At 38.7% G+C, this 18,393-nt stretch overlaps 1 protein-coding gene and 1 long non-coding RNA gene across 2 annotated transcripts; one reads left to right on the top strand and one right to left on the bottom strand.

Annotated features, from left to right (window-relative positions):
* Nucleotides 1–11,999: 11,999 nt before the first annotated feature.
* On the bottom strand, nt 12,000–12,548 carry LOC109423270 (uncharacterized). Its single transcript, XM_019698202.3, has 3 exons — nt 12,392–12,548; nt 12,153–12,336; nt 12,000–12,087 (listed from the first exon to the last, which is right to left on the bottom strand). Exons 1-3 carry the CDS (start codon nt 12,546–12,548, stop codon nt 12,060–12,062), a joined length of 369 nt encoding a protein of 122 aa, XP_019553747.3. The 3' UTR covers nt 12,000–12,059.
* Nucleotides 12,549–12,743: 195 nt separating this feature from the next.
* On the top strand, nt 12,744–14,719 carry LOC115265772 (uncharacterized). The gene is made up of 3 exons (XR_009997327.1): nt 12,744–12,880; nt 12,945–13,077; nt 13,149–14,719. It is a non-coding gene; the product is annotated as an uncharacterized LOC115265772 (long non-coding RNA).
* The last annotated feature ends 3,674 nt before the right edge of the window (nt 14,720–18,393 follow it).

The raw sequence follows: 18,393 nt of genomic DNA, 5'->3' as shown, positions 1-18,393 counted from the left end.
ATCGATATAAATCCTCTATTGAATAAATTGTAGGGTGTTGCTTATTCGTATTGGGAAACTGGTCTTTTCTTCTGATGTTGTCCTTGGTGTACAAGTTTCATTTTTCTCCAACAGTTCGTAGGATAAAGGAGGTGTTTTGAAGTCTGGCTGTTTTGTAAAATATGGACAGTTTTAGCCATTGCTGTCGAAAGCATTCAAATAAAATTCAAAATGATGATAGTGGAACGATTCACCATGATTATCATTTGGATTTTTAGAAGGTAGTCCGTGACATTTACCTTAAATAATCGAAAAAGAACGGTTTTCCTTGACTGTCTTGTAGAACTGGTCTAGCCTCACAAGTTTTTCATTTACCATACATACTCTCAGGTTCAGCTTCTAAAATGAGCTGTATGTGGTTGAATTTAGATATGCCGGAATGACGTTTTCAGCACTACTCAGAACAATTTGTTTGCGTTGAAAATTAAATTATCCAGCATTTGAATGAGACAAACGACTGGAAGGAATGTTCAACTGTTTTGGCTTTCTCAGTCTATAACAATTGAGGTTTTAAATTTAGAATAATTTATTGATTTTTTGATTCTATACGAAAGAGCACCTTTTTCTAAGCCACTATGATTTTTTTCAGATTTTTAGAACTTTATTTTGATACCTAAAATCCATAACAAAGATATTTTTTGAAATCACCTTTTGACAGCTGGTCAACTGTTTGACAGCTCCGCCCAGTACAAAATGCGACGAGGGGTGATACGACAAATCGCTCCCATACAAACTTCAAACTGATTTTTAAATAGTTTCCCGAGCACCAAAATTCATGAAAATTTGGATTTCGGCTCAGTTGCATGCAGATTCAGAATATGATATTATCTCAGCACTGCTAAAGAAGCCAATTGATACGGTTAGTTTGGCAAAGCGTTTTGGTCCTGTGTATTGAAACCTTTTTCAAGGGACAAGCAGTCAACCGTCTGTTGGTGGATGCGAATTGAGAAGTGGAGCTTCTTGTAATGCGATTCAACATTAAACAGATAACTCATTTTAATATTTTTAGGGATTACTTGCACTGCACATTATAGGGTCAAGTGGGGCAAAATGCCATTTTTCAAACTTTCATCGTTTTCAATGATAATTAGCCTCATTTGTTAGGCTTTCAAAGTGGCAACAGCAACTAGACAATATTTGCTCTATACTTCAGCAAAAATATTCACTAAATTATTGCATTTTAATCGATTTTTAGCGATTTTAAAAACTGATTCGTAAAACGGAAGTGGTGCAAAAAGACCATCTGCCATGGGGTAAGATGCCACTTCATGAAAACATTCAAAAATTACGTCCATAAGTTTTCGGGCATTTCCGACTCCTTTTCTTCCCTCTGTCCCGCTTTTTTCGTATATTCAATAAATGGAGTGTTACCCCCTTCCCCGCAAAACGATGATCGTAATATTTGAATGACCCCCAACATGGAAAGCGTAGACATCAACAACCATGCGTCTCCATACGTGCCTCAATCTCGTTGGAAACACTTGGCTGGTAATAAAATCACCAGAAAACCTTAATTGCAAGCACGAAAAACCGGAAGTTGCCGATTTTCATTGGGAAATCAAAAGATTTTTCGTGGGTTTGGTGGCCTAGCTTCTAGAAGAATGTTTGATGCAAACATATCTTGACACCATTCACCTATAGTAATGATCAAGTTCCATTCATGAATGATTTTATGAGTTGGGCCATTTTACTCCATCTTGGCATTTTGGGCTTTGTTCCCCTACACATCACAGTGAGCGGCATTCATCTATCTTACATTACCAAATCGGTCTTCTCACCTCACAGGTAACATTATTATCACAAGTCACTGGGGTTCCAAGATAAACAAAACGTCCACAACATCAAGATTTTCACCATCTTTGTGGTGTTAATCGTAAGTCCATTCCTCGCAGTCTCCCTCTTAAAAGGTATGAACGATTCTTCCTAGGCTCGACGGTCGATCTCGATGATGTCGATATCGTCCGCGAATCCGAGGAGCATATGCGACCGCGTCACAATGATTCCGCTTCTTTGCACAACAGCTCTCCTTGTCGCTCCTTCCAGTGCTATTTTGAGCAATAAGTTTGAAAGAGCATTGTTCTGCTTCACGAACGATAACCAAATTTCATCCGCCAAGCGTCCCAAGTAACAATTATACTTTTGTGGTAATCCTGAAGTAATTTCTAAGATTGAATAATAAAACTTAGCAATAAAGCTCTTTGTTCTGCAAATCCGAGATAAAAAAGGTATAAACTATCCATAAGACTAATCTGGCCCACTCTTCTGGAGATCTTCAAGACTGGTTTTGAAGACTGCTTTGAAACTAGTTGTATTTATGTACTAACACTGATGATTGGTTATAAGAACTTCATAAAACTTTAACAAGAATAGCTTGAAGCATGTTGATCTTTTAGCTGTCTTTCTCAAAAATGCTAATAGTGCATGATAAATGAAATCTTTTACCTCAGCATTATGCAGGTGCGAACTAGTTTTGTTTCATGGATGAAATGTTAATTGAACTGCGAATTAATTTTCATCAAATTGAAATGGCTAATGCATCAAAATTGCCTGACAGATCATTGATGACAGGGAATCAAAATTTTCCGTGCCATACCCACTTTGTCGTTGATATGCCACCCAAAACATACGAAAATAACAAAGCGCCTCGAAAATAATATCATTCATTAATATACGAAGACATAAATTTCCTGTAAAAACAAAAGGCTACGCCACTTTTTCAATTCTTTCTAAACATGGCTGCCGTTCCAAGCGAACAAAACTCATGCAGCCGCCATCAATTGTTATTACCTTTAATCTAAACCACCTCAAAACAATGATGGAACCAAGTCACCTTGCATGAAATCTACAGCATTTATTGAAGATTGTTTTTACTAGTGATGATCTTAAGACAGATTTGTTCGTCTTAAATGAAACTTATTCATTTTATTCAAGAGTAACAGCCTTTGGCAATTGTTTGTTTACCTTTTTGGAGCTAGAAAGTTGTTTCTGTACATTTTGCTTCAGGAAGTGCCAATTCTATTATAGTTTCGTCTATTTAATAAGTGCATTTCTAAAACTTACTAGTATTACACTATTTAGCATAAGCACGAGAAGAGTCACAGTAAGTACCCATTTCAATTTCGATTCAAGCTGCTGTGGCCTGTGTGAGTAACTGGCTGAAGGTTGGACGACCTCAGCAAGCTACTCGCATTTTTGATTGGCTATAAAATAAATATTTCGTCGATATGATTACTTTTGAGCACCAAAACGGCAAAATTAACAGTGAGCAAAAATAAATAAGATTTAATTATTCCGCTTAGTTCTTATTCCAGACTAGTGGCTCTAGCTCAAGAATTTAAAGCTTTAAGAAGTTTTTAAAGGAGAATAACTCAGATGAATTGTACTTGAACAAACGAAGCATAAACTTTTAATAAAGTTTGTTGATGTTATGTGTTGAAAATAACTTCAAATACGTCTTAAAACTTATAATAAGATCAAATGCCTTAGGGAATCAAGTTGTTTTATGCGGAGTTTTCAAAATTAACTTGAAGAAAACTTAAAAACCGCATACGAACGGAGATTATTTTCTCTTGATAAAAACAACTATAAATGTTTCATGAATTCTTCATGCTATGATAAAGCTTCCATAAAAATAAACAAATCTAAAAGGAATTTAAATTGTTATTTGGGGTCATACGAATCAGTCCAATCAGCTTCGCCGGAAAGCCATGTTCGATCATAACTGCCATAACTCGTTTCTCTTCACTAAATCGTACGCCGCCTTGTAATCAATAGCAAGTTGCATTTCCGAAATTTATCGAAAATCTGCCGCAAGGTGAACATTTGTTTGTCTCTCACGAAAACCCATCCGTTATTCGCCGTCGAAGGACTTTTCAATCACCCTTAACCTTTTGAACAGAATAGCTCACGAAATTGTGTACGCTGTGTTGAGGAAGTTTTATTCCTTTGTAGTACGCGCACTGCAGTCGATGCCCTTTCTTGTATAGAGGGCATCTAAGGCCAACTTCAACTACCGTGCTTGAGAAGCTCGGCCGGGAGTTCGTCCATTTCAGCAGCCTTGTTGTCCTTCAGCCCTCTAATGGCTGTCTTGACCTCGTCTAGCGTTGGAGGTTCCACGACCTGTCCGTCGTCGTCGATTTGAAGTCTGTCTATCGCTCTTCCATTCTCAGGTATCGTTGGACACCTCGAAGTGCTCTCTCCACCTGGCAGCAATGAGAGTCTAATAAAGAGTCTAATAAAGACACCATTCACGGTTTTGTAAAACCTCCGCATATCATTCTGTTCCATACTCTTTTACGCCAGAGCATTCCCATTTTCCTCATGCTCTTTTCTTCTTGCGGTGGATTCGTTTTTCGACTATTTTTGCTTCCCGATATCGCCTCCAGTTCTGCAGGCTCCCCAACGGGTTCTGGCAACATTCTTCTCGTCCGTTGTCCTCTGCATTGGCGTAGCTAGAGGGGAGGCCTGGGGGGATCAACCTTGTGGAATTCAAGAATTATGAAGAAAAAGATTCTAGTAGAATTTGCAATGGAATTGCTCTGCAGAAGTTTTTGAAGCCCTAGAGAAAATAGATGTCCCGCAATAAGAAAGAGCCCATATAATTGAACGTAAACACGAGTGTATTCGTTAAAACCATGCTGAAGGTGATTTCTTGTCGCTCATTATGATTTTCCTTGACTTTCTTGGACATCGAGTATTGTCGCGTCTATCTAACAATGCACAAATTCAAATGGTCATTGAGAAAATTGAAATGTCTTTAAAAGTTCTCATTAAACTTCAACCAGGCGTTACCCAACTAACACACCAAAATTTTTGAAATGCTTCCAGCACGCAAAAAATCAGCAAAAGAAATTGCTGAATTTTAGCAACATTTTTGCTAAATTTCAGCACAAAGTTGCTGATCAACTGTCAAAATTGCTGGATTGTTCAGCAAGTTGAAAAATAATTGCTGATACTCAGTAATTTGTATTGCTGAATGCAATCAGCACAAAGTTTGCTGATTACCAGCAAAAATATTTGGCAGTGTAAGCTTCAGTCATTTGCTTTCTGTTGTGTAACAGTTGGATTGTAGCAGTCAACGCTGAATAGAAGGGAAGCTAGTCGGCTGCTAAGCAAGCACCATACAACTACCAAACTCGGTTTTCTGATATCAATCACGTGTTTCTGGGGCTGCCTTTACTGCACTATATCCCAACTTCGGGAGATCTCCCGGAAGATGTGAAAACTTGAACAAATCGAATAGGAGTCCCCACTAACAAAACAGCTGCTACTATACAGTACAATTCGTAATACTGACAAATCCACCAACCAGCAGCGCTTTGTAGGCCGTTATGCGATATCATGACAACTAGAAGCTGCAATAAAGAAACTGTTGATATACCAACACGGCTTGGGGATGTAAACATTAATGTCAAAACAAACTTTAAGCGGGATACATAGCTACTACATGAATACTTTACAGCTATCCATCCCTGTGTTGTGAACTTATTTGGGTTCCTTTCATTGCACTTTAACTCCGAAAGATTTGCCAGAAAATGTGCAAATCGAATAAGAGTCCCAACCAATAAAACAGCTGCTTTTATACAGTACATTTTGTAATGTTGCCAAATACACCAAATAGCAGCGCTTCGTAGCTGTTTAAAGAACATTTTTTCAGCTAGAAGCTGTGACGAAGAACCTGTTGGCGCAACCACACAGATTGTTCGATGTAAACATTATGGCGTTTGACGTTTCACAAGCTTTTACAGCAAGATGAAATTGGGTAAGGTTTCTTGTGGCAATTATAATGGCTTGTCTGGAATAAAACAAAACGGGCTATTTTCATCAGGACTAGCGGATACGGAGATCGGGAGTTCGATTCCAAGTAACGGCGGGTACTTTAATTATTCAATTTTAAACGCGACAGTTCCAGTTCCACATGTATTGCGTCACGGTATCCATAACCTAATTATATTTAATCGATTAATTTGGGGATGTCGTATAACTATTATTCAGCACCTGTGAAAAGGCTGAAAAAGCGCATTCTCAAGATGTTATTCAATTAGTGGTTACATAGGAGCCGAGAAAAGAGCTATGACTTGGTGGCATAGAAGCTGCTCGCACAGTATTCACATGTGGATTAAGTTCGCCAGATTCATTGGTATAGGGCTTGCATAGAAGCTTCCGTCCATATGTACAACACAGTAACTCAGCATCAAGCCGTATTAAGGACGCTTTGTTGACGTATACATTCACAATAAATGTTAATTGGGTATCCTAGTTTCGACATTACACCAAAAAAAAAAAGACAAGGGCGTAGCCGGCTATTCGATCAGGGGGGGGGGGGGGAGTGTAGGCGCGAGCAGCCTTAGCAAATTTATAGCAACTACCTTTTATAACTAAACGTATTATGATGAAATCGAAAATACAGGTCGGACTCGATTATCCGGAGACTCGATTATCCGGGATTCGATTATCCGGAATTTTAGACTCGATTATCCGGAGTATTTTTTATTGAGATTTTTTAAATATTTTAATGCAGAAATTCGAAATCGTTTAATACTATAATACTGTGCTGACCCGATTTTGGGAGGCTTTGTTTTTACAAGAAAAAGTGTTTTACATTCGGCATACCATTTTACAATCAATCTTAATATTAGTTGATATATGTTGGAGTCACATACAAATTACATAACAAACCAATCTCCCGTTATATTTGAAAAGGGCCAAACAAATAAAATTTCGTTTTAGCGAAAAACATTCTAAATTTGCGACTGTTTTACGGTATCCTTTGAAAACAAACGCCAATCCAGGAATTTCCCAAACAATGCCTGTAGAGATTCCTTCGGATATTACTGCTGGGATTCTTCTAGAATTTCCATGGAAAAATCCTACAGAGATTTTTTTAATGATGAATTCCCGGTACAGACTTCCAGCAGTTGGAAGCATTCAAATAAGATGAACTCCTCTTGGTATCATTTGGTATTCCTCCAATATGGAATCCTTCAGACCGCCTGGGATTTCTTCAGGAATTAAAGCTGCAGATTCTTCCTTACCTTCCTTTACCTACAATACCACCAGGGTTTCCTCTATAATTTTCCTAAGAATTATTCTTGCGATTCTTGGAAAAATTTCTTCAAGGGTGTTTCTAAAGTTTCCTCCAGAATTTTCTGTTGATGGAGCATAAGAAGTACTTTAGGGAGGAAGTCCCAAAAGTACTGCTGGAATTTCTCCAATGATTATACTAGGAGCTCATTTTCCTTGAATTTCTGCAGAAATTCGTGCTTGGATTTCTTCAGAGTTTCTTCCAGATATTCCTCAGGATATTTTTAAGAATTTCTCCAGGAACTCTCAGATACCCGAGCAGGAGAGAATAGGTGTAGAATATTGAACTGAGGTATGTAAAACCTAAAACAATAAATGGTGCGTATTCTATAATTCAATAATACCTCAATACCTTGTCTTGGTATATCTTATTCGTTCCTGCTCGAGTATAGACCTTCAGGATGTTGTCCATGGATTCCTCTGGGGATTTTTCAAGATATTTTTACAGAAATCTTCTATGAATTACAATAATTTCCGTAGTGATTCAGAAACTTCCTTCAAACTTCTCTAAGGATTCCTCCACCTCCTCCCAGTACTAACCTTGATATAAGAAAGCAATATCGTTGTATGTAATTGAATACAAAAAATGCATCTCGGTTCCGTAAAGCGTTGAACGCGATTGAGCCATGAATAAACGAACTAGATAAAAAAAAGGATTCCTCCAGCCTCCAGCGATTTTTCCGGGGGCAAACCAAGGAATTCGTTTAAAGATTTCTACAAGTTTTTCTATTAAGCGTGTTTTTGCGAAATTGACATCACCGCTCTCAGTACTACGTGTGTATCATAGACTTAACGCAGAAGCTCTTTCTGGGTTAGAATACTTTATACTATAAGCCGGAAAGGCAACGAAAACGGATCAACTCGTTGATCTGAAAGGGGAAATATTATTTGTGATGTTTATTTTTATTTGCCACTCAATTTTGATTTATGATACAAGCCGTCTACACCAGTTCCACTTCATATATCGTCTACTGTCTCCTGCTTCTCAAGACACAATTAAGTTTTTAAATTAAAAAAAATATATATATTAATTTTTTTATGTTATATGACAAAGAGCCATTTTCTGAGCCACTTATATTTTTTTCATTTAGAGTGTTTAGAACTTTATTTTGTTATCTAAAATCATTTTTTTAAATCACCTTTTGACAGCTGGGCAACTATTCGACAGATTCGCCCAGTACAAACTGCGACGAAAGGTGATTCAAATAATCGCTCCCATCAAACTTCAAATTGATTTTTAAATAGGTTCACGGGCACCAACATTCATGAAAATTTGAATTTTGGCTCTGTTTGCGTGCACATTCAGAATATCGAATTTTCTTAACATTGTTAAAGAAGCCAATTATTATAAGCTTCGAGAAGAGGCAACACAGTCACATATCATTCCAACAAAAAAAAAAAAAAAAATAGAAGATAAAATTGTTCCGCTATAAATAGCAAAAGTACATTTATAATAACTACAGCCCTATTCATTACATTTTTTTTTCTCATTCATCAAAACTGACAAAAATTAACATAAACCACACCGCTTCACCATTCCTGATAGAATCAGAACCTGTTTATGGAGTTTAAAATTTTGTCGATTTTGTCAGCCTAGAATACAATCAAGGTCCCGCTGTATACAATATTCTAAAGGAATACCTATAACTTACGTCACGCTTTACGAGGAGAGGGGGAATTCAACATAGTGCGATGACCAGTACAAAAACTTCAGGGGTCTCATTAAAGCAGTATGACTAGGAGGAAAGAAAAAAAAATGTGTTACGTAATTTATGGACGTCCCCTAATTCAAATTTCTGGCAACGTCACTGCTTCATACACATGAAATAACAAAAACAAATACTTTTCCATACGTTTTTAAATTAATTTTTTTTTTCGTGATTCGATTATCCGGAGAATTTGATTATCCGGAGTGAAATAAAAATCAACACTCCGGATAATCGAGTCCGACCTGTAATAACATTATATTCTCCAAGCATTACTTCACTCTTCAGCAGTCACGCTGTTGTATTTTGTACATTACGTTGAAAAAAAAACCTCCCATATTGCGGAGATTTCACCTGTTTAGACTCCTGCGCGAAAATTAGTTGCGTGGATTTTTCTTGCGTGGGCCCACAGATATTAAACCAGACCGCGTCTTGGTGAATATTTTACGCTGTGTTGTTAGGTACACATTTGGTGATAGTTTTGAATTGTAAACAAATATTTATAACGCACCTACGCTGAAAATGAGCCTAATCATTTATTTGCGTCAGAATCTATAAATCTTCACAACGGGCAATATTCTACATAAATCAGCGTGGTGCTGGTAGCGGTGGCCCTGGCCAATTTCTGAAAGGTAGAGGATGTGCATTGTTTCTTCTGGAGTTTATAATATTTTTTGTTAACATTTACAAAACTATCGAAACAAATCATAGCTGAACTCTCTTGGACATTACGAACTCTTTTTAGGACTACCCCAGAATTTTCTTCATGATTTCCTTCAAAATGTTCTCCAGTAGAACATAATGGAAACCCGTCCGAAGATGTCTATATAATGTATTTTATGACTAACTGGAGTTTTTCCATAAATTAATCATCCAATTTGTCTAAGCTTATTAGAAACTATCACTGAAGGAAACCCTCGAGGTTTCCTTGTAAGAATTTCTGAAGAATCCATGAAGAAATTCTTGAAGAATTATTTTCGGAGAACTCTCTAAATATGGAATTCTTGGAAAAACTCTGAAATTCACTTGAAGAAATCCCTGTACGAAAAGCTGTAATGCATTCAAAAAAAATATATATCTGGTGGATCTAAAAAGCTATTCCTAGAAGAACTCGTGGTGCATTTTCTATAAAAAAAAACTTCGGGAGAAAACCCTGGGGGAATCCCGAAAGAGTCTTCTCTGGGTGAATTCCTGAAAAAAAATCCCTGGAGATATGTTCGAAAGCGCTTTTAGCATGTAAGTACCGATACATCTAGGAATTGCATAAGGATGCATGCTGTACATCTTATAAAGGATTATTTTAGGTCATTATCGCATATCTGTACGGCTGAGGGACAATTTTCATCGCATATGATGTTATTTTCTGAACTTTTTGCGATGTATATGATAAAATCATATAAGAGTGCAAATTAGCTTATAGGGCACTGCATTGTTTTGAATTTGTATGGGATTTTGAAGTTTCTTGGCCTTGTTGTTTACAAAACTTCTGTAAGAGTGAAAGAGAAGGAGAGAATTTCGTGCAGTGCCCTATATCATGTATGACTACATCGTAGAAGACTCATTAAAATGTGCAAACTCGCATAAGCTAGAATTGCTAACGTTGGCATATTGCGATGTGTTTGTGATAACAATGAAAGAGGTGCTCTTGGAGTGCCAAAAAGCTACAAGAAAGTGAGCACTCAGTCATCATTATGGTGACAAAACAAGTTACAATGTCATCATTTTTGTTTTGTTAGCCTTAATTAACAATGGGTTGTGCTAGCAATAGAGAGGGGTTGTGATAACTGTGCGGCAAATCACGCTTCGTCATTTTGAGCTCCAGATAGCCTGCCGAACACGTACAACGCAGGGAAATCAAGTGCATTCCAAATTCCAACAAACATTGAGGTGAGTTGAATGTCATGACAATTAGCCAGTGTATTTCATAAGTAGTGTTTGGTGTTAAGTGTGAAGTGTGGCTCGATAATCCAAAGGTTATTAGTTTGATACTAAGGTGACAAGAATTGTTTTTTTTAAATATTATAACGTCGCATAAAATGCTATATTACATCGTAAAAGTGCACACCGTGCATCGCATAAGATATCGCTTCAAGTCATATAGCGTTATTATTTTTCCGTCAATGCACGTATAGCGTCTCCACTTTTGTACGCATCAGGCACTTTTACTGCATCTTATGTGATGTAACTTTACCGCATAAAAGTACGTATAACATGAACATAAACTTCATTATACGTGCAAATTGGTTGACTTACATGTTTGAAGTAAGTCACAGTGACTGTAAAAGAATAACAGGATATATTCCTAAAAGAATTGCACGAATTTCTAAAAAAAACTCTTTTGCACGAGCTGCAGGGGGTGTTTTTGAAGGAATTCATGAATGGATTCCTGAATAAATCTGTGGATGTGGATAAACTCTTTAAAGATTTCTCGGAGATAATTATTTCCTGATAATTTCCTGACTCCTGCATCACTCTAAAATTATTTTAAAGTATTCCAATACAAATTACTGGAGGAATTCTTCTAGAAATCCTTCATTTATTTATTAGTGTACTTGTAGATTAAGGGTTAACCCTCATTAAAACTCCACAATCGGTTACTTGATTGGCTGAACCACTTTTAGCACTAACTCAAATTCACTAACATTAATACGAATTCAAATTCAAACCTGAATTGAACACAAACAAAAAAACTTAACTTCAATTGAAAAAACTTAATTTTAATTCAAAAAATCTTCAGATAATTCTAAAACAAATATTGGGTGAATCCTTAGTAAAGATGATAAACGGATTTCTAAAATTTCTGACCGAGCTTCTAAAATTTTTTTGAAAAGATCCTGAGAGCAATTTCTGAAAGAATCACTACAGCAATTCCATTTTTTCAACATCGCCCTGGTAGGTGTAATTCGACGAGTAGAGCATAACAGCCGATTTTCACGAAATTCAGCCAATTTATCTGCGTTGTGTTGAAGGAATTCGTCTACCAAGGTTCCTTGTTAACAATAACGTGCACCGTGATCATAAGTACATAATAAGTAATAAGCAATAAGCCGACAGGTGGTGCTAGACGTAAGTGTACACGAGACAAATCTATCTTAAATGAGATGTTATATCACGAAGATAATCAGGAAGACAGTAAATTGTTTCATAGGTTTTATTTTCAATAAATAGTGTTTTTAATTATATCACAGAATAGGACAACAGTATTTGAAAATAGTATAATCAATTGAAAGGTTAACCGTAAGTGGGCCAGGATGGAATACTGAAACAAAAAAATGATATATTTTTTTTTTAGATATTCACCAATCAATCTGAATTGAATCTCACCTGTAGTAAACAGGACTCTGGCCATATCCACTCCATCCATCATAAATTGGAGGAACCTCCTCACTCTTCTCATTGAACACCGGCCATATGCCCATGAGCAGGAAAATCTTCAGAAACGCCAACATAAAATAAAATCCCACGTTGAACCACGCCAGTTGTGCTCCGAAAAACTGCTGCGGAAATCCTGTTTCAAAAGAAAATTCATCAACCGATGGTTCATGCGCAGAGATCCTACTCACCAATTTGATTGTACCAATCGCCTCGCGGTTCAACCACAGCTCTGGCTTCCGTTGTGCTTAAAGCGGTCGCATGGTCGTTTATTGCCGCCAACACAGAGTACTTGGTGCCTACCATAAGTAGGAAGGTCAATATAACAGCAACGCAAGTGCTTTCCATCTTCGAACCGTTGCCGTCGTCGTCCGGGTGCTTTGATGTCGGATCAAAAGTGAACTGAATCGGATCTGTCGCATTCAAGCCATATTCGGAAAAACTTTGCTGAAGGTGTTAATTAATGCCATAATCGATTACAATGAGCCCGGTGTAGAAGGAGGCAACAATGATCGGCACTGTTCGAACAGTTTGTCGGAAGCACCGGAAAGAGCATCATCTTACCATGAAGATACTAAGTTCGACTTTGTTCACTTTGGTATTGTTGGCAAGTACGAGCAAGTGCTTGGCACATACACCAGCCGCACACAAGACTGTGATCGTTCCGGGTGATGGAGTTTGTAAGTACCTAAGTAGGTAGCGCGTTCCGATATTTTTTTAATTCCATTCATTTTTGTTTTACAGTTCCCCTTTGGTGGTCTTCAGCCGCTTACATATGGGGATTTATTAAGCTTGGTTACATCTTTGCTGGATTGCTGGCGCTTTACGTCTACCGACATTGGGCGTATGATTCGGAGCCAGATTATGGAAATTATTAGTAAGTTGTCTGATGTTCGATCTAAGTAAAATAGTCATGCGTTTAATTTGGTATTTCAACTCTGATTTCAGCGGATATAAACAATATGATTCTTTGAAAGGTCGATCGGTTGATGTGAATGTTGATGAGAAAATAATGGGTTTCGGTTCAAAATTTAAGTGAATGTTGTGTTACGAAGTATTGGTAATGTTCATATCTTTATCTGATACCATTTGAGCTGTGATAATTATAGTACATACAAACCCTAGCTGTAGTTGTGAATGGAATTGAACAAAAGAAAGTCTTAACTGAAATTCGGAAGAAAAACTCAAAGGAAATTAAAACAGGTTGAGGAACAGTAAAAGTCTTCAATTCCACTGTAGTCTTGGCCCTTCATACAAATTTCGTAATTTTCTATGATATTCTCGCGGAGGATTTTAAAAGTTTTTTTTTCCAAGAACCCCTTCTGAAATTCCTAAATAACTGAGAGTCCTGAAGGAAGTCCTCCCGGTATTCCACCTGAGATTCCTTACAGAATTTTTCAAGGAATCATTTCTGGAATTCCTTCAGAAATCCTCTTAAGATTCTCACAGGTTTTTCTTTACGGGTTCGTTCCATTGCTTTTTCTGGTATTTTATAAAGATAGTCTTTTGAGATATGTGAGGTTTCTGAGATTCACTTAGGGAATCCTTCCGAGAATACTCCAAAAACTTTTTCCGGTATTCCTGCATGAACTTCATCCCAGATTCCTACAGAAACAGCTTCTGGAATTCTTTCAGGAACTGCTTCCGGGATTGCTTCCTTCCTTTCGGGATTCCTTCGAGAATTCCTACCGATATTTCTACGAGAACACCTTCCGGGATTCCGACAACAACCTCTTTCGAGATTCCAGGAACTTCTTTCGGAATTCCTTCGGATCTTCTTCCGGGAGCTCTTCTTCTAGGATTCCTCCTGGAACTTGTTTTGAGATTCTTTTCGTCTTCTTCCTCCTTATTCATAAACTCCTTCCTGGATTCCTGTGAAAATTGCTTCCCGAATTCCATTGGGATCTCCTACCAGAATGTCCTTCCGGGATCCCTCCGAGAACTCTTTCCGGGAATCACTCCAGGCTTCATTTGGGACTTCTTCTGGGACTTCTTTGGGGTCTCCTTCCGGGATTCTTACAAAAACTTCCGGAACCCTTCCAAGAACCTTCCAGGAGCTTCTTACGGAATTGTTTCAAAAACCACTTTCAGATATTCTTTTCAGGAACTTCATCCAGGATTCTTCTACGGACACTTTTCTGAATTCCCCAAGGAGTTTCTTCTGGGGTTCTAGCAATTCCTCCAGAAGTCTGCAATTCTTCCAGATGTTCCGTTGTACATTCAGGAATTGATTACGAAATTCCTCCTGGACTTTTGTGGCATTATTCATGATATTACTCAAGGAATTCCTTATAATCTTCCTACAGGAGTGGACTCCTCCAACATTTTTTTTTAGGAATTTCTCCATCAGTATTGTAAAAAACTCCCCCTGGAGTTGCTTCCGGGCGCTGGGAAGCTGGGAAGGTGAAATGGTTCTCGAGCTCAAGCGTGATAAAACCAGCAAGGGCGCGGCTACACATATTTGACGGAAAAGGTCCTTGGTGAGGTTGTCGAGTGAGAGCTGTCACCGCTGAAGCGACTCTAGAGCTTAGCTTAGCTTAGACTGACTGCACATATCTATGGTTGCTACTCCGTGATTGACTCGAACCAATGACAGTTGCACAATGAATCAACTGAATAATTGACTGGGAGTGGTCAACATTCTCACTGTGCACGCTTCAGAGGCTCTCTTTAACAGTACAATAACGGCGCCGGCCACGTCCTTGCAGTCAGGTTGGAAGAGTGAAGGAATGTTAATAGCAACCTTTGTTATGTGAAAGTTGGCGTTTACCGCACGTCTCCACCAAAAGCTGCAGGAAGGAGTGATTGTTAGTAGGGCAGGTATCGTTGGGTCAGGATTCACTTCGATAAGTAATATGACCTTTTGGAGTTGCAGTATGCCGTGCAAACTGCAGTGATGTTGTTCGCTTCACGCGGAAAGCAAACAACCAACCACCCTCGTCAGGTGATTGCTCGGTATTGACTACAAATGAAGCAACAAAGTGCTATTGTTCGCATCACGCGGAAAGCAAACAATCGACCACCCACGTCAGGTGATCGTTTAATATTTACTATTAAAGACTCGACAACACATACAAACTTAAGCGCTATTGCTCACTCCGCGCGGAAAGTAAACAATCAGCCACCCGCGTCAGGTGGACACTCAAGATTTACAACAAAAGACGTGTCAAAACATGCAATCTGATGCGCTATTGCTCGCTTCACGCGGAAAGCAAACAATTGACCACCCACGTAAGGTGATCGCTCAATATTTATTCATAAAAATACTTGCAACAAATATACATGGACAGATACCTAAGAAAAATAGTATGTCGTTAAGAGATTGCACAAAAGAAATGAAATGCAATAAAAAGAAGAGATAGTTTGTAAAATGCCATCTCGAACAGTGACAAAATGGAACAAAAATCCAAGTCGACACTCATGGTGACGAACTATACAAAGTCAATGAAAAAATATTTGAAAAGAGGATATTACAAATATATGGTATAAAATTGTATTAATATATAAATTGATGTAGAATCCATAGAAAGAGAATAACAAGGAACAAACTCACCGGATAATCGCCTGCCATCAATCGAACCAAAAATGCGAAACGAAAAAAAAATCGGAGCACCGAAGGCAACGCGCGCGCGAATCCGGCCTCCAGTTGCCGAGCCGTCGCTACACACACTGACTGAAGCCGGGTCTTCTTCCTCTGCCATCAACCGTACCAAAAAGCGCAAAAAGCAAATGGAAAAAAACTAAATCGGAGCACCGAAGGCAACGCGCGCGCAAATCTGGCCTCCAGCTGCTGAGCCGTCACTACACACACTGACTGAAGCCGGGTCTTCTTCCTCTGCCATCAATCGGATCAAAAAGCGCAAAAAGCAAATGGAAAAAAAACTAAATCGGAGCACCGAAGGCAACGCGCGCGCAAATCTGGCCTCCAGCTTCCGAGCCGTCACTACACACACTGACTGAAGCCGGGTCTTCTTCCTCTGCCATCAACCGTACCAAAAAGCGCAAAAAGCAAATGGAAAAAAACTAAATCGGAGCACCGAAGGCAACGCGCGCGCAAATCTGGCCTCCAGCTGCTGAGCCGTCACTACACACACTCTCACCGCTGAAGCGACTCTAGAAATCAAAAACCTGAACGCGGAAGAGCTTATCACGGCACTGCGGCAGCAGTGTAGGTGGCCATCGATATCATACGGCTATGGAGAGACCCAGCCGGGTTACATGTTTTATTATTCTTCATTCCCTTTTCTAATTTACTGCTCTTTTGTCCATTAGGGCACTGCGTGAGCGATTCCAATTGGCACTTACACTTTGTACAGCGCCTAAGTGTATTCTATTCTTATTCTACTATATCGAACTGGTTGCCTTTGCGCTGCTGTCACTTTTCTACCCTGTCCATGGTAAAATGATGAGCACGAGGATGTTGATGTGTGGCTCTTGTTCCTTTTCCAGACTGATTGGGGGTCCATAATGAGTTAACCGATATCCAAGTTTCCGCATCCGTTGGAGCATATGCTCAGAAGATGGTCAGGTTCAGCCGCTCTCGGGGGGAAGAGCAACTGACGAAAAATTGCAAGTGCCGGGGCTGGGATCGAACCCATGACCATTCACTTATGAAGTGAACGTGTAGCCACTACACACTGGCGTAGCCACGGGGGGGGTTTAGGGTTTAAACCCCCCCCCGAGCCAAAATTTGTGGAAGAAATTTTCAGTATAAAGCGCATTCAGACGAAAAATTTTTTCGGCTGCGCCGCTATTTTTAAACCATGAATACAATTACTCCTTACTGTTTACAAAAAGTTTGTGTCGAATCAAAAAAGGTATTATTGACCGTTAAAAACCCCTCCCAGAGACAATTTCTGGCTACGCCACTGCCACTACACTACGAGCCCCGGCAGGGACACATGTTGTCTTTAATGTTTTTCCTTATCAGTCCATCGGGAATCCATTGGTACCACCGTGGTTGCCATAAATTATTCGTTTTTTTTTTTAGTGCATGTGCTCAGATAAGCGTCAGTGTCAAGTCAATCGACGATTTGTGTCGGCTGACGAAAAGCTTTATGGTAAAGCGCCTGGCAATTGAACCGATGACTATCCGCATACAAAGCGGTTGTGTGGGCCTTGCGACCACAAGGTCCCTTTAAGGTAAATCGTTCTCGTCCATGATTTTTTATAGCTCTGTATGAAGGATACGATCATACGCCGGCTTGAAGGCGATGAACATGATTGTTGAGACCTGATATTCATTATACCTGAGCTGCTGTGGGTAGCATAATTGTCCCATGTTCTATGGGAACCCCTATGGTACAGTATGCGGCAGGAAAAAATGCGAAAGTGTTTTTCGACTTCAAGCCTCATTTTCATCCATTTGACCTTAACCAATTTATGTTTCAACGTTTCTAATTTTCTGAAAAGTTTTTGAAAAAAAATCCCATTTTGGTGCCTGAAGCTGTAGACAGTCAGAATTTTCAAACCATTCAAATGTACGCGACCTGTGTAAATTTCATATGTGATGAAACAACAATTTTAATTTCTCTATAATACCATAAAATATATCGACAATGATTTTTCATAAGGGCCTAACTGACTTGATCGATTTCTCTTCGTCGACTCTCTCTTTCACTAATAACTTGATCAAAACGAACAAAATCATTATTCTTTTTGTTTCTATAGCAAGATGTAGTCATCTCCTTCGCATTTCAATCAAATAAATTTGGGAAAACTCAATACACATTCTGTAATAACACAAAGAGAGGATCGATGAAGAGAACTCGAAAATGTCAGTTAGGCCCTAATGAAGAATCAGTGTCGATATGTGCTTATTTTATCTGGTATGTGAAACTACATGGCTCTGAATTAGCATGGCCCGTTTGCATTAAAGCTATTTTTTTTACTATTTTAGCCATTTTCTCTTATGACCATTGGGCGTGCAGTTTTTCGATACCAACTTTTAAGGCTTGCATTATCACATGTTAAAACCTAATATTTTCCTTTTTATTTTAAAGTACTAGAATATAGAAATTGACTGATACACTGTCTTGAAAAAATAGTCAAATATATCCCACATTTAATGTGTGATAGCGCCTTGAACTTTTCGCTTTTTTTCCTGCCGCACCCGGTACAAGGATGCTGCACACGGCAGTGAAGATCTGCACCGTTGACGATCGAGTTTCGGATCAAGATACAGAAAAAAAGG

The sequence above is a fragment of the Aedes albopictus genome, chromosome 2, assembly GCF_035046485.1.
Source record: "Aedes albopictus strain Foshan chromosome 2, AalbF5, whole genome shotgun sequence".
NCBI classification, from domain to species: domain Eukaryota; kingdom Metazoa; phylum Arthropoda; class Insecta; order Diptera; family Culicidae; genus Aedes; species Aedes albopictus.
Note: the sequence above shows the minus strand (reverse complement) of the source record. Positions and strands in the feature narration are given on the sequence as shown.

Bases quoted from the DNA above. Each gene is read 5' to 3' on its own strand.
- LOC109423270 (XM_019698202.3), bottom strand. From the start codon at position 12,548: ATGGAAAGCACTTGCGTTGCTGTTATATTGACCTTCCTACTTATGGTA. The intron at 12,337-12,391 runs GTGAGTAGGATC...CTTTTGAAACAG, and splicing joins CGATTGGTACAATCAAATTG to GATTTCCGCAGCAGTTTTTC. The intron at 12,088-12,152 runs GTGAGATTCAAT...TTTTTGTTTCAG, and splicing joins CAGAGTCCTGTTTACTACAG to TATTCCATCCTGGCCCACTT.